Source organism: Acanthochromis polyacanthus, chromosome 4 (assembly GCF_021347895.1).
Source record: "Acanthochromis polyacanthus isolate Apoly-LR-REF ecotype Palm Island chromosome 4, KAUST_Apoly_ChrSc, whole genome shotgun sequence".
NCBI lineage: Eukaryota > Metazoa > Chordata > Actinopteri > Pomacentridae > Acanthochromis > Acanthochromis polyacanthus.
Genome location: NC_067116.1, coordinates 37,462,549 through 37,479,005, shown reverse-complemented (window position 1 = coordinate 37,479,005; position 16,457 = coordinate 37,462,549). Strand labels below are relative to the sequence as shown.

Here is a 16,457-nt window from a genome sequence, read left to right as displayed (position 1 = left end):
GTGGTGGTGTTTAAATTCAGTGCGTGCAGATGTTTTTGACTGACCACCTCTGCACAGATGATGGTAGGTGCTGTTAAAAATCATGTTGTTTTACAGCATCTTAGATCAACGCTTTTGTGTATTCAGGACAGACATTCTTAAAGGACAGATGCTGCTTATTCAAACTAATATCATGAATGTTTTGTAGTTCTGGTCAGTCCATGTAGTACTAAAGCAAGTATTAATGCAGCATAAAGTGTTTTAAATGCAATTGACAGTACATAGGACAAACTAAGGTGATTATATGAGCACAGCAAAATATTAAGAAATAACTACAAATTAATAAACTAAGATAGAATAAAATGTGTTATTTAACCCTCGTGTCGTCCTGCGGGTCAAAATTTGAAAAGTATGAAAATGTGGAGAAAAAAAATATATTTTCACAGGGAAACTTCTGATGTCAACATTTTTGGGAAATTTCTGAACATGTTTTTGGTGGGGAAAAGGAAATATTCTAAATGTATTTTTTAAGAAAAAATCAACAATATGATTTTTTTGTGAATGTTCCTAAAGAAAATATTAGAAATTTTACTGATATGTATGTAATCACTGCAGATTGTTTTTGCCAAATTTTGGGGATTTTTTTTAAAAATACAACTTTTAAAGGAAACTTTTAAGGAATTATTGGGATTTTCTTCCTAAAGGTTTTGCAAATTTGGGGATTTTTTTTTGCTGATTTTTAGATTTTTTTTTACAGACAAGAAAACAATGTATTTTTTTGGTGCCCGTAAATGAGGACAACAAGAGGGTTAAGAGAGAGAATATAAAATCTAAATGCTGCAGTAAACCGTGTTGAATTCTAATAACTTAGTTTCATAGTAGAGTCTCTCCTCTCTGTTTGTTTCCTCTGGACTGAGCACGTGACTCTCCGGTAAACCGCCCCTCCCTTCGGCACGTTGCTGCCGCTGTTGTTGTTCGCAATCACAGTTGAACTCGTCCGGATTGTTTCACACTCGGCCGCCCCGTCGTCTCCTTCTCCGACAGCAGCTGATGATGAGCCTCTGGGCCACGTTTAAAGCACCGGAGGGAAGCGGAATCCCGGTCTGTCGCGTGTTATCAGCTGGGAGCTGCTAGCTAGCTCCGGAGCGAGCAGCGTCTGTTAGCGCAGTGGAGCTAGTAATGCTGCACTTTGTCGTGAGGCTGTTAATTCACGTTTTAACATGAAGAGAGGAGGAAATAGGAGTTCTTCAGACTGGTGACGGCTGCTGCTGCTGTTAAGCAACAAAAATAAGACAACAGTTGGTGAGTAAATGTTGACCTTTTGTGTTTTTTTTCGGCTAACAGTTTACTGACAGCTAGCAAACAATACAGCTGTGACGGGAACCGAAAGTCTGCGTTTAATTACTGGACAAAGAAACTGGATAGAAAACGCTTCTTTAAAACAACAAAAGGCAGCTTAGTAAAAGCTGAAAAGTTGTAGTTTATGTGTTAAAAATGCAGCATAGCTATACACGGTTAATTTGTGCAGCCGCGCTTTTGTACTGTGTAATTACTCTGGCATGATACAACTGTACTCCAGACAATAGTCTGTACCACAGCTGTAACATCTGTCTGCCTCAGTTTCCGTAAGTCAGGATGAACAAAAGAAGTTAGCCAAGTCAGATTTTTTTTATGACATATCGTATCTACAATTAACTGATGAGTGTCTGTCACTATTGTAAATTGATCATTAGGTCTTAATTTATATGTAATTAAAGAATTTGACTTAAAACATCTGAAAATTCACGGGTTTATCCTCACATGTGCTTCAGACTCATTTGAAAGACTTCATTACCAAATCTGCACAGATGACTACAAGGTGCTGTTATACACTTAAATCTTAAAAGACAAATAAGAAAAAAAAACTTTATTCATTGCTAAGAATATTCTCTAATGGATAGATAATGCTTTTTCAAACTGACACTCTGAATGTGAATTCATTGTAGCCCGACTCAATCAGAAAGTGAAACTTAATTTATGCAGCACATTTTTAAAACAAATTAATGCAGTTCAATGTGGTTTAGAAGCACTAAAGATCTGGAGACTGATGTGCACCAACATGGGAAACATTAGTTGTGAAATTCACGCGTAGTTTAAGAGTTTGGTCTCATTATTACATGCTTTTTGTGTTTCTCAACTAACCAGATCTAAAAATGAATAGGTTCATGAGTGTGTTTACATACAGCCTTTGTTTTAAAGAAAAATAATAACCGATGAGCTTTAACTATTGTCTTAATAATATCGCTAGCTAAGTAGATGGCATGGTGTTAAATGATTCCTGTCACTTTTGTTGTTAAAATTCCTGTGTAAATTGAAGAAATTGGCTCGCAAATGGCATCAACTTGTGTTTCTTAAGAGATTAGATCTTTTTAAAAAAATGTAAAAATTATGTGTTTGTAACCCCATGTTTACATGCAGCCCCCCAGAAAACAAATGACTGATCAGCTTTAGTTGTTGACTTCATTTGGGGGTTACTTCCTTGTTTATCTGGGTCAGGGATTGTGCCTCTAAATCGTGCCCCCATGCTGCATCAGTATGCATAAGTAATAACACCAAGCTGTCATTGATTTGAAGCAGATAGTCATCTGATGTTAGACGTCAGTTGGGAAGTCGAGGCCCTCAGGCTTCTCCGCATATTTCCAATCCTGCATAATTTCTCTCACAAAGCTGTTCTCTTTTCCTTCCGATTCACCAAAACGAAGTGCATATGACCGGAATATAAAGAAGTAGAAATACTCAGAAGCTGCTATATATAGCTTTCATCCTTTTTTTAAAGCATATGTCATATGTTTCCCTTAAGCTGAATCATCTTTTCTCTCATGCAGAGTTAAAAACAGAACTTTTTGTCCTTTATCACCAGATGTGCGCAGCAAAGTTTTAGAGTGATTGTAAATTCTTGTGTTATTTAGTCACGAGGAGATTGATTGAAAACATCCGCCGCTGAATTAAATCTGCTGTTCCAAAACATGTTATGTTCAGCACACGGGATTACACAGGTCTGGGTGTAATGCTATGGTTGCTATATGCTATGTAATGCATGCGTTCTGTCACTTTAATTACCAACAGACTAGACTGCTGCCTTTTTCTTTAAAAGTAAAGTACAACAATCACAGTGCAGCATTTTTAATAAATGTATATACATATGTTATTAATGAAATTAACATAATGGAAAAAATCACTTTTTCAGTCCGTTTACAAATGAACAAATTTATGAATTTATGGTCAAAATGGGTTTCATACTTGTAGCTGTCACAACCACACCCTACATAGCTGACAAATGTGCATCCTTTGTGGATGAGTGGACAAAACTGGAGGGATGGAATACTACTTTGCTTTTTTTTTTTTTTTTTTTTTTTTAAAAGGGACACTTTTGGTTCTCTATTATTTATCAATTTTTCTTTTTCATAATGGATAAAGCAATGCAAACACCCTGTTTCTAAGCACCTTTGTAAATCTGCATCCCCTTGCTGACTTTGTAAAATAGTTTTTAGGACTTGTTTAAAACTATATCATAAGCCCATCCGGGGTGGGATTAAATAAGTTTTGTCTTCTTCCCACTCCCTTTCGAACATGTATGATTTGTTAATTTATGTGATGCCTTGTTTTAGCTGCGGTTTTATTTTGTATAAGCTGCATTGGCTGTCTGTTAATTTCATGTTCGAAATAAATAAATTTCATTTCATAAAAAAGAAAAAGGGGCAGAAGAGAAGAAATGAGATTCAAGTTGTGTTTTACATGCTGACTCCTTGTGAAAAGCTAATTTATATGTATTTGAAATGTGTATTGTTATCCTTTGAAAATAAAGGATTGAAAAAAAAATGTACATACACCCCCTGTCAAAAGTTTTAGGACAGGTTCTAATTTATTTGAATGAGAAAGTGTCCTAAAACTTTTGACAGGGGGTGTATATGAGAAAGACTACACTTTCAGATTTGTTTCTCATGTTATTACTAGTATTCTCCCTTCAAAATATTAGCTTTTCTCACAGTTATATCTGTTTTATTTTTTCGTATTGATGTGTTCCTGTACAGAGTAACACACATTTTCAGACAGCAAAGCCCATGTGCGAGGGGCTGAAGCACACTCAGCTGAATGCCTCTTATCTTTAGCGAGGGGTTATCTGAGGGAAGACAGCTGTTTATCAGCCTGCTGCACATCACACTCGCTTTTCTGTTGGATTAGCAGCTGCTTTGAGCAAACTGGCCTCCCTCCAAACAGATCGCTTTCTCCTAAATGCCCTCCTAGATCATTTCAGTTGTTCTCACATGGCAGGAAATTAATTCTACATGAAACAGAGTAGATATGATTGAGTCGCTGTCATAATACTGTGACGAGTTGCGTGATAGATAATATCTAACTTTATTTAATAGTCTCAATATCAAAATGCCATAGCTTTTTATTATATTTGGTTTTTGAGGCAATATCCTCCGGAGAGCCAAGGGAAAAAAGTATGTAACCTTTTTTTGTGATTTCCTGCCTTTTTGGAGCTGAAACAACAACTCACAGTTCAGAATGTTACAAAAATAGTTTTATTTTCGATTTTAACAGCATGTCCACTCTAGTGGGCAACACAACGATTTTCATGACTCTTTGAAAACAAGAATGTCAATGCATTATCTAATGAAAAGTTAAGAAACTAAATTTAATAACAATAGTTCAAAATTTAAGAGGTTGCATGAAACATAGTTATAAACAACTATTTATCTATGATATTATTTACTTTACACAAAAAAAAATGTTTATTACCCCACAGAAACTGTGTTTTGGGGCAGAAATTTGAATGTAAAGAAAGAAATGAGCAAGCTATTTAGCTATTAGTTACCCCAATTAAATCGTTCTCACGTCCACTACAGCTGGCATTCATAAAGGAGAGATTATTTTTCCTGACAAGAAGTTTAACTGAACTCTGACCACAATTTATAAATCTTGATATGTTCATAAAGAAAATAATACACGATTACTGTCAGTAAAACAGCAGTTTCTTCAAAAGGTGTGTTTTGCTGCCATGTCCTTTTTGTCTCAGCAAGAAAACAAAGTTCCCCTCATCCCACCCAATCACATGAGATATCATTGGAAAGGACAGGATGTCGTCTACGGAAAACATGAAGATTTAGTAGGGTAGGTCAAGTGAGTCAAAAGACATGGATCAAAAACAAATGTTCAGTACAGAGGACAGAAATGAATGGGCGGGTCTCAGGAGGATGTGCTTGCTTCACAACTGAATGCTGTGTTGCAATTTTATTACATTGTCAACTGCTGGGGCGCAATGTGAAAATACTCCTTATGAAAAAAACACTTTTTACAGAATAATATTTATTATTGGATTGGAATTTTTGACGTATAAGGATCACTTTACTGCTGCATCTGGTAAATATGATTAAATTTAATTTTAAACTTTATATACTCCTTGAGCTATAAAAATGCATCATAACTTATATTATGTTGATAATACTTCTTGTTTATGACATGAATGTTTAAACTGACTTCTGTCTAAAGGTGTAACATAAATGCAGTGAAGGAGAAAGTGCAATATAAAGCTCTGAATCGTGGTGTGTGGATATAAAATGGAAATACTGTAGGAAGTTCAGATACTGCAAGGAAGTTCAGTACTTCAGTAAAAGCGCTTACTTTGTTTCTACCACAGACACAGAAAATTGAATTTTCAGATATCTCAAGGAAATTCACCACTTGAGTAAAAATGATTACTTTTTTCCACCACAGATATTTTTTAGAAAAAAAAAATGAATTAATTTTCAGTGTTTCCAATTGTTTCTCCATAGAAACATGCTCAATGTGTGGGAAGATTAAATATTTTGTATTAATCGTTTCAGTCTACGTACTTCTAACTAAAGCTGTAAAATAAACAGTGGAAGGAAAAGGTGCAACATAAAACTTTGAAATATCGTGGAGTATAAAATGGAAATACTGTAGGAAATTTAGATACCTCAAGGAAATTCAGCACTTGAGTAAAAGCAATTACTTTCTTTCCACCACAGATATTTATTTTAAAAAATGAATTAATTCTCAGTGTTTTCAACAGTTTCTCCATAGAAAAATGCTCAATATGAGCAGGAATATTTCGTATTAATCATTTGAATCTATAAGCTTACTTCTAACTAAAGCTGTAAAATAATAGTGAGTGAAGGGAAAAGTACAATATAAAGCTTTGACATATAAATATAAAATGCACATATTGTAGGAAGTCTAGATGCCTCAAGGAAGTTCAGTACTTGAAAGTATGTACTTTCTTTCTGCCACAGATACAGAAAGCTAATTTAATTCTCATTGTTTCTCTCCATTTCTCTGTAGAAACTTTCCGGATCTGTGGAAAGCATTAAGACTCTGGGCTCTGTGTCCCCCTCAGTCATCCCTCACCTCCAGCCGTTTACACCCTCAGCTCCATCTGTGCCGCCAGTGCTCGGAGGCCGTAACCATGACGACAGGCGGGTGTTGCCACCTGCCTGGCTCTTTGTGCGACTGTGCCACCACCACGGGTCTGTGGAAGAGCGTGGAGGAGGCGGGCGGTGACGGCTGCCAGGCGCTCTACGTCACCCAGGTCACAGCTATAGATGGACGGTTGCTGTCGTCTGTCCTCAAACCAATGAATGCACAAAGGTGAGACTCATGCTTGTATTATATCGGTAATTTCAGTGCAAATCAGCACATTTTTAAAATCATTTCTGCTCGACCTTCTCCGATTTGACTGAAAATTTTACGGCTTATTCCTAAAGATTTCAAAGGGAAACACTTTCCAAGAATTGTAATTTTTCACTCCTTGAAATTTTAGGCTACATTTGATAAACATCATCTCAGGAACTATTACACCCCCCACCAACAAAGAAATTAACACATTCTTGCCATCTGCAGATTGCACTTTAAAGAAAAGAGCCTTTATTTGTCACGTTGAGATAAAACAGAATAAAATGTTCCCTCTCCAGACTTTACAGTAGAGCCTGGGAGTTGCCTGGTCTCAGACCAGCTCTGTGTCCCAGCAGGGCCATGCATTCATCATGCCTGTTTGCCTGTAGTGGGAAAACAAAATATATGTAAATAGAAGTAAACAGTGTGAGATCTCCCTGACAGCAAACCTTGTTACGTAGTGAAAGCTTCTTGAATCACGACGGAGGCTCGAATGTCTTTGTTGAACATTACTGTTCAACTTTTATTGAACGGAGCGACCTGAACTTGCGGTTTCATTTGTAACAGTCCATACAGCGACACAACAAAGCACAGTTCCAGGTAGATGCCTTCACAATAAAACACTTTCGGGTTTTCAAAATAGAACTGTAGTGGTGGTGCCTTTCATAGTGTATCTCATCAAACCTTTGGAATAATATACAATCATGTTCAGTTCAATTAATAATCACATAAACTGTTACACTCAGAACAATCAAATGTAAATAAATTACAACAAACCTCATAAAACGTCAATTCAGTATGCTTCATTGGCATGACTATCAAAGATAGATAGATAGATAGATAGATAGATAGATAGATAGATACTTTATTAATCCCAGGGGAAATTCATTATTCATTTATTAAGCTCAAAAGAAGTTCTTGTGCCAGATATCGCTTAGGAGAAAAATAATCAGTGACATATAGATACAATACAATATTAAAATAAAAAGAAGAGAAGTAAAATAAGACTAGAATACAAAATAAGAAGTAATACTGGCAATGATCCTGAACTAGTTAGAATAACATGATGAAAATGGCAAAAAAAACTTGTAAATGTGTCCGTCTAGTAAAATATGTTTTAATATGTCCCTTGCCTTATGACTGTTGCTTTTCACTTGTTAGTTCTGTTTGGGAAGTTTGGGAGCAACGAGTCAGACGTTTTAAAGTCTTTGCTCTCCTGTATCACCGCATTTGCCTTATTTTAGGAGGAAGTGCATCTCTGTTGTCATGTAATTACCACAGACTCTTTCTGCTGTCTGTAGCCAAACCATCCCTTTTCTCTGACTAGACTGTGGTCACTGACTCTGTATGTGAATTCTGACTCTGCTTCACATCTCTGACAGTAAAGAGACATTCTGCTTATTTACATTTGTGGTTTAGAGCCAGGTAGCAATGAAGTCTGTTATGAGTTTTGGTTTGAGTATACCAGTGTTTTGCTGTCAGTGCTCCTGTGGCCTTTTGAAAAGTGTTTTTTCAGATTATATTTTGTTCATTTCATTAAATTGTTTTAAAATTTTCTTTCAGTGAGGGTCCCATTTGCCGCATCTGCCACGACGGAGGCAACAGCGAGGGTCTTTTGTCGCCGTGTGACTGCACCGGTACTCTGGGTACTGTGCACAAGAGCTGCTTGGAGAAGTGGTTGTCGTCTTCCAACACCAGCTACTGTGAGCTCTGCCACACCGAGTTCAGCATCGAGCGCCGACCGAGGCCTCTCACAGAGGTAACAAAGGTCAATGCCCTTTGCCTCGTTTGCAGCAATCTTTCTTCTCGTCCTTTTTGTTTTCCCTGGTTGGGCTACTGTGTGTGAACAAAAGTTTAGTTACACTTGTAAAGACCACCTACATCACAGCTGTCCTCAGTTTCCAGTGGCTCTTATAACTCTGAATTTTCTACGATGGAGAGATTCACACAAAAAACTATCATGCATTTTGGTACTTTTATAGATTCATCAAAGCTGTACTGAAAATTTCACAAAATCTGCTGGGTCAAAAATATACATACAGCATTTGTAGTATTTAGGAAATGTGCTTTGGTCATTGTCACCTCAACTAGCTGCGTTTGATGTCCGTCCACAAGCTTCTGGTTGTATCTTTGACCACTGACAGATTGATTCAGTTAAAGTGCATTTGCTGACTTTCTGGCACAGATTTGTTTCTTCAGCACAGTTCACAGATTCTCTATGGGAAGACCAGTCTAAATCCTTAATTCTAGCCTGATTTAACCATTTGTCCTTTTTGATTTGTGTTCAGGGGTCACTGTATTGATCTTCTGACAGATGATTTTATATTTTCCCGTAGAATGTGGAGGTGGTCATCCTTCCTTATTATTCCATTTACTTTGAGTCAGAATAATACTTCTACCACCATGCTTGATGGTAGGTGTGGCATTCTTGTGGTTGAAGGCTTCACTTTCTCTCCTCCAAACATAAGTGACTTTCCTGACTTGTGTAAAGTCAGTGATTTGCTTCTTCAAATCTATACTGAGCTCCCCAGAATTTCTCTTTGTAGTATTTGTGAGTCAAATTGGCCTTATTTTAATTGGCTCAGAGGAGTCAATCATTATCACTCACAGTAAGTTAACCCTTTGATGCGCAGTGTGGGTCAGGAGATACCCATTTTCCATTGGATTTGGGTCACTTTTGACCCATTTTGCACATCAAAAGGGTTAAGAGGTCATGGCTCTAAGAAAATTAGATTAACAAAAAATCTTCTACATCACCACAAACTGATAATTTAAGTTGCAGTATGTATATTTGTGATCCAGCAGACTTTGTTACATCTCCAGAAGACCTATAATAAATCCATGAAAGAAGTGTTTCACAAGTGTTTTAATCATTCCATCGTCCGTCACTGGGAGCTCAAGACTGCCATGATATACATGGTCCTTACAGGTGAATGTAAATTTTTGTTTCTAACTGTAAATATGTGAAGTTGTCATTTCTTTTCACATCTTTCTGCTTGCTTGCTTGCTGGTTTGTTGTTACAGTGTCTCTTCTTTTGTTCCTGATTAACTTTAGATTTCTCTTCCCCCTCTCTTCTCTGATTTTCTACCTTCTTCTTCTTCTTCTTCTTCTTCCTCTTCCTCCACAGTGGTTGAGGGACCCCGGGCCTCGTAATGAGAAGAGGACGCTGTTCTGCGACATGGTTTGCTTCCTCTTTATCACACCGCTAGCAGCCATTTCAGGCTGGCTGTGCTTGAGAGGCGCCCAAGACCATCTTCAGCTGGGCAGCTGGCTGAAGGCTGTGGGCCTCATAGCTCTCACCATCGCCCTCTTCACCATCTACGTACTGTGGACTCTGGTAAACTACAAATTCACACACAGCATTATTGCAGTTGAGCCATTTTTCAGTGGAGTGCTCACCTGCCATGTTGATGTTTGACACTGACCTGGTCGTTTCTACAGGTATCTTTCCGCTACCACTGTCAGCTGTACTCCGAGTGGAGAAGAACAAATCAGAAAGTGCGTCTGCTCATTCCTGAAGCCAAGGAGTCCACCTCTTCCCAGCATTCCTTGCTCTCAACCAAACTGCTCAAAAAGTCGGCCAATGAGAGCATAGTATGAGACCGACTGGAGACGGTGGACGAAGATCTTTTCCACGTGAGGGCTGATTCTCCATTTATCAGGCCCACCACAGAGACTTTAAAGAAGCACTTGTGGGCTCTTTTTTTATTTGTTGCTTTCTTTCATTTTTTTCTTTGCCCCATTAGTGTATTTTTTTTCCAAGTTACATTTTCTAAATCTGTCCTGTGGGTGCAGAAGTGAGCACATTTCAAAAGGAGTCTGGATGTCCTCATGTTGGCACTGAAGACAGGAACGGCACATGGAGATGTTCAGAAACATCAGTAGAGAGGCTGCATCAGATGTAGGGATAGCAGACAAAAGGATGGACCAAGTCAACCTGTTCAGAGGACCGTAAATCAAAATGATTGTCCTCAAGGGTCGAGTGTAGCAGCTTCATTCGTTATGTGTTTGCAAAGATGAAAATAACCGCCAGATACTTGTGCTCTTACCTACTAAGGCCTTCTGTATCTCTACAACGTTGAGGAGCTCCTTCAAGCGCAATCACTTATGATTCTGTAAAGGAAAAAACTAAAAACTTTACGTTTATATTTTGCAATTCCCGTTAAGGGGAAGTATTCACAACTCATCCGACAGCTGCGTGACATTAGCTAAGACAGTGATTGTGCAATAAAACGCTGTGCAGTCTCCACAGCACAAGAAGAGGCCTCTACTGCCATGCACAGTTATGCATGCAAGCAGCACTGTTAACAACTTTTGGGGGGCTTTTTTTGTTTGTTTTTTTACTGCTGGTGTCTTCTAAAATACTTTCTTTAAACCACTGAAAAATAAACGGATTTCCTATTCCTACTGAAGTAGGCTTTAACAGCATCCTCATAGAGGTTCTTGTACTATCAGCACTTAACAAGTAGGTCTTTATATTTATAAAGATGGATAGGAAACTCCATCAGAATGGCTTTTAGAGGCATATTTCCACAAGCGTTGTTGGTGCAGTGTACTAAAGCATCGTTGCTATCACCTGTTGAAGTACCTAATTGTTGGCTTTTTGTTTGCACATTGCTGCATATGTCTGTGGCTTTTCCATAATCACAACAATCAGGGATTCAGAAACCTCCTGCAATCTTTAAACAGGTTCTCTCATCCAATGAAAGTCCAATTTCTCAGTCAGGGATGTTTTTGTCCAGCTGTTGTACTACCAGTGTTTTGATTTTTACTGACCAGTTACATCTGTTAGTATTCTGTGATAGTAGGGTGATTTCAGTTTTGATTGTTTTACGTTGTCTTTTTTGATGACTGTTACTGAACCTGCCGGAGAAATCACAAACTGCACGGAGACAAGCTTGAAGATGTTGTACAATTTAATTCAATGGACCTGATGAGCATACAGACTGAAACATGCTGGCTTTAAAATTCTATTACAAATGTCCTTTTTAGGGCTCAGTATTATTTTGCATTTCTTCCTGCTTCATTTATAACGCTGCAGTTCTGTGGGGTGCAGAAATTGAAAGTAATGCAAGCTTAAAACTAACTCGTTTGGTTGATAATGTTACTATGCTAACATTTTAATCCTACTATATGTTACTGGCTTTTTGATATGGATCGTCTGGACACTTTGATTTTTATTCCTGATGAGCATGGTTTGTTCTTTATACAGAATATGAAGATTTTCTAGTGGATGGATGCATTTTGTAAACACAGTATTAACTCATTGTAGATAACTCACGGTGTTGAGAGGCCAAAGCTCTGGATTTTATAGAGCATTTAGTTTAGTAATGCTTTTTTAAATTTAAAATACTAAATTTAATTTAAAACAATCAGACTTGAACTGTAAATAATTTTTACCTAACCGGTCAAATGTGTTTTTACACGGTGCTCCTGTGTCAAAAATGAAAGAACAGTAATTACTGATTGCTGGTAACCATCAGTTTGTTTTGGTCCTGCACTTTGTTGTTGATTCGTCAAGTTTAAGGGCATGTCCGCTGAACCGTCGATGGAAAAGCATCGGGTTTTGTTTTTCTTTCTTATCTGTTTGACTTCTGATAGTTTCATTACCAGTAAACGAGGGCTCTAGCAGTCATTTCCTCGCCGCGGCCTCTTGTTGTTTACATTAACGTCACATTTTGGTACGTTTAGCTGCTGCTGCGTCGTCCCACTCGCTGCCCCACTTAAATGCCTGTTTGTGTTTTTAACCAATCCCAGAACAAAGGATTATATCCTGCGATGCACCCGGGGGGGGGCTCTTCTGCCTTACAAGCTTATGAGTCATTTGATCATCCGTTTGTTTACTGTTTGTCATGAGCGAGGCTTTTTCCCCGGGGAAGTATTGGGATCCGTTTGGGCGCCGATGTGAGACGACACAAAGCCGAGCTGCCAGAAACAACCCAAGTATTTCCTTCCGATTCATGTCAATGTTATGAGCGAGACATAAAGAAGATCCTTGTTTCCCCCAGAAAGCTTTTAAATTAAAGAGTCCTGGCACTTTTATCATTTTGTAATGGCTTCTTTAATTTCCACAATCCAGAAAGGGGGTTTTAATTCATCATTTTCTTTGTTGTTACTCATAAATTTAATGTAAATGCTACTTCTCCTGTGATCTTTTTTAATTCTGATGTCTTTTTTTTTCTTTCTGACGCTGCGTTTGTCAATATGTATCATTTGTAATTTATGTTGAAATTCTTAATATTCATTTTTAACTAATACAATGTTAATGGTGTGCTGTGCAAAAAAAAAAGAAGGATGTCTTTACCAAAATACTGGTACCTGCAATCAGCCAGGAGTCGATTGAAAAGGAAATAAAAACATCAAATTGAGGAGCTTTGTGAATGAGCGTGGTTGTATTTTTATGTTAAGGCGTCTTGAGCGGCATTTATGTTGTTTACAGATCGTCGTTGTCCAGAAGGTGTTTTTTTTTTTTTATTACAGCTCTACAGATTCACTAATCCTAATGAAAAACAAACTGCTAATGTCAAGTTTTGTTAGAGAATCTGTGTGGCATCACAGGATCTCTTTGTCTCATTCTCTGCATTACACATAAGCAGCTTAGTTAGAAAATGACAAATTCAAAATAGTCCATGTGCTGCCTTTGTGCGCAATTTCTGATCTCCAGGAATGGAGATCCTCCTGTGATGTGATTGGCCACCCCTTGTGCCCCCCAAAATTTTCGTTGGAAATTTACATTACTGATAGTCCGATTTCCAATGCTCCTGAAAGCAACTTAGTTGTCTGACTGCACCTGAATGCACCAATGACATTAGGTTGATCTTTTGATTGTATTTCATTTGGATTTGAAGAAGCTTTGAAGACGTTTCCTGATGCTGGAGGAGAAGACAGCAGCTTGGTGCCTTTGCAGTAAGAAGACAATGGCTGTTTCTCAGTACATAACTGTCTGTAATTGGTTCTCACGTACTCGAGAAACTGCATCGGACCAGACTAGTGTGCATAGACATGAATCAGTAGATGGATATACATCTATGGCTGCAGCTCCGAGTAGACAGGTTTTATTAGAGGACGTCAGACACAGTCACACAGAGAAACATTAGAGCTAACACTGAAAGGGAGCTACAGCTCTGTGTCTTGTAGATTTATTTTCAAATCCGTGCCAGAGCATTTTGGACGACATACTAAACTATGACATTTTTGTCACATTTTGGACGACATACTAAACTTTGACGTTTTTGTCATATTTTGGACGACATACTAAACTATGACATTTTTGTCCCATTTTGGACGACATACTAAACTATGACGTTTTTGTGACATTTTGGACGACATACTAAACTATGACATTTTTGTCCCATTTTGGACGACATACTAAACTATGACGTTTTTGTCACATTTTGGACGACATACTAAACTATGACGTTTTTGTCCCATTTTGGACGACATACTAAACTATGACGTTTTTGTCACATTTTGGACGACATACTAAACTATGACGTTTTTGTCACATTTTGGACGACATACTAAACTATGACGTTTTTGTCACATTTTGGACGACATACTAAACTATGACGTTTTTGTCACATTTTGGACAGCTTACTAAACTATGATGTTTTTTTTCCATATTTTGGATGACATACAAAACTATGACGTTTTTGTCCCACTTTTGACGACATACTAAACTATGAAGTTTTTTCACATTTTGGACGACATAATAAAGTCTGACATTTTTGTCACATACTAAACAATGATGTTTTTTTTCCACATTTTGGATGACATTTGACATTTTTTCCATATTTTGGACGACATACTCAACTATGACGTTTTTGTCACATCTTTTTTTTTTGCCTTTTTTCGGATTTATTCGATAGCGGCAGTGAAAGTAGACAGTAAATGGGGGAAGACATGCAGCAAAGGGCCACGGTGAGGAATCAAACCCAGGCCACTGCATCCAGCCCCTGTACATGGGTCACCCGCTTAACCCGTTGAGCTATACGGGCGCCCGTTTGTTATATTTCGGACGACAAACTAAACTGTGACATTTTTGTCACATTTTGGACGACATTTTTGTCCCACTTTAGACGACATACTAAACTATGAAGTTTTTTTTCACATTTTGGACAACATACTAAACTATGACGTTTTTTCCATATTTTGGACGACATAATAAACCATGATGTTTTTCCACATTTTGGATGACATACTAAACTATGATATTTTTACCACAGTTTGAATGAAATTTTTGTCACATTTTGGATGGCATACTAAACGATGACATTTTTGTCCCACTTTAGACGACATACTAAACTATGAAGTTTTTTTTCACATTTTGGACAACATACTAAACAATGATATTTTTGTCCCACTTTCGACGACAAACTAAACTATGAAGTTTTTTTTCACATTTTGGACAACAGACTAAACTCTGACATTTTTTCCATATTTTGGACGACATAATAAACCATGATGTTTTTTCCACATTTTGGATGACATACTAAACTATGATATTTTTACCACAGTTTGAACGAAATTTTTGTCACATTTTGGACGACATACTAGACTATGACATTTTTTCCAAATTTTGGACGACATACTAAAGTGTGACATTTTAGTCACATTTTGGACGACATACTAAACTCTGACATTTTTGTCAAATTTTGGACGACATACTAAACTATGACATTTTTGTCACATTTTGGACGGCATACTAAACTATGACATTTTTGTTCCATTTTGGATGACATATGACATTTTTGTCCCATTTTGGACGACATACTAAACTATGACGTTTTTGTCACATTTTGGACGACATACTAAACTCTGACATTTTTGTCACATTTTGGACGACATAGTAAACTATGACATTTTTGTCCCATTTTGGACGACATACTAAACTATGACGTTTTTGTCACATTTTGGACGACATACTAAACTATGACATTTTTGTCCCATTTTGGACGACATACTAAACTATGACATTTTTGTCCCATTTTGGACGACATACTAAACTATGACATTTTTGTCCCATTTTGGACGACATACTAAACTATGACGTTTTTGTCACATTTTGGACGGCATACTAAACTATGATGTTTTTGTGACATTTTGGACGACATACTAAACTATGACATTTTTGTTCCATTTTGGATGACATATGACATTTTTGTCCCATTTTGGACGACATACTAAACTATGACATTTTTGTCACATTTTGGACGACATTCTAAACTATGACGTTTTTGTCACATTTTGGACGACATACTAAACTATGACGTTTTTGTCACATTTTGGACGACATACTAAACTATGACGTTTTTGTCACATTTTGGACGGCATACTAAACTATGATGTTTTTGTGACATTTTGGACGACATACTAAACTATGACATTTTTGTTCCATTTTGGATGACATATGACATTTTTGTCCCATTTTGGACGACATACTAAACTATGACATTTTTGTCACATTTTGGACGACATTCTAAACTATGACGTTTTTGTCACATTTTGGACGACATACTAAACTATGACGTTTTTGTCACATTTTGGACGACATACTAAACTATGACGTTTTTGTCACATTTTGGACAGCTTACTAAACTATGATGTTTTTTTTCCATATTTTGGATGACATACAAAACTATGACGTTTTTGTCCCACTTTTGACGACATACTAAACTATGAAGTTTTTTCACATTTTGGACGCCGTAATAAACTCTGAAATTTTTCCGACATTTTGGACGGCATACTAAAGTCTGACATTTTTGTCACATTTTGTATGACATATTAAACTATGGCATTT

At 37.2% G+C, this 16,457-nt stretch overlaps 1 protein-coding gene across 3 annotated transcripts; it reads left to right on the top strand.

The window, feature by feature from the left end:
- Nucleotides 1-892: 892 nt before the first annotated feature.
- On the top strand, nt 893-13,026 carry marchf2 (membrane-associated ring finger (C3HC4) 2). Of its 3 annotated transcripts, none has more exons than XM_051947492.1 (6): nt 893-1,281; nt 5,042-5,136; nt 6,328-6,633; nt 8,221-8,425; nt 9,786-9,995; nt 10,100-13,026. In XM_051947492.1, exons 2-6 carry the CDS (start codon nt 5,078-5,080, stop codon nt 10,256-10,258), a joined length of 939 nt encoding a protein of 312 aa, XP_051803452.1. In that variant the 5' UTR covers nt 893-1,281; nt 5,042-5,077; the 3' UTR covers nt 10,259-13,026. The 3 variants fall into 3 exon arrangements, with proteins under 3 accessions (XP_051803452.1, XP_022047923.1, XP_022047916.1); XM_022192224.2 differs by having other exon boundaries at nt 894-1,281; nt 8,221-8,416; XM_022192231.2 differs by lacking the exon at nt 5,042-5,136.
- The last annotated feature ends 3,431 nt before the right edge of the window (nt 13,027-16,457 follow it).

Coding starts and splice junctions, on each gene's coding strand:
- marchf2 (XM_051947492.1), top strand. CDS start 5,078: ATGAGATATCATTGGAAAGGACAGGATGTCGTCTACGGAAAACATGAA. Junction 6,634..8,220: donor AAACCAATGAATGCACAAAG/GTGAGACTCATG, acceptor ATTTTCTTTCAG/TGAGGGTCCCATTTGCCGCA. Junction 9,996..10,099: donor TCTACGTACTGTGGACTCTG/GTAAACTACAAA, acceptor TCGTTTCTACAG/GTATCTTTCCGCTACCACTG.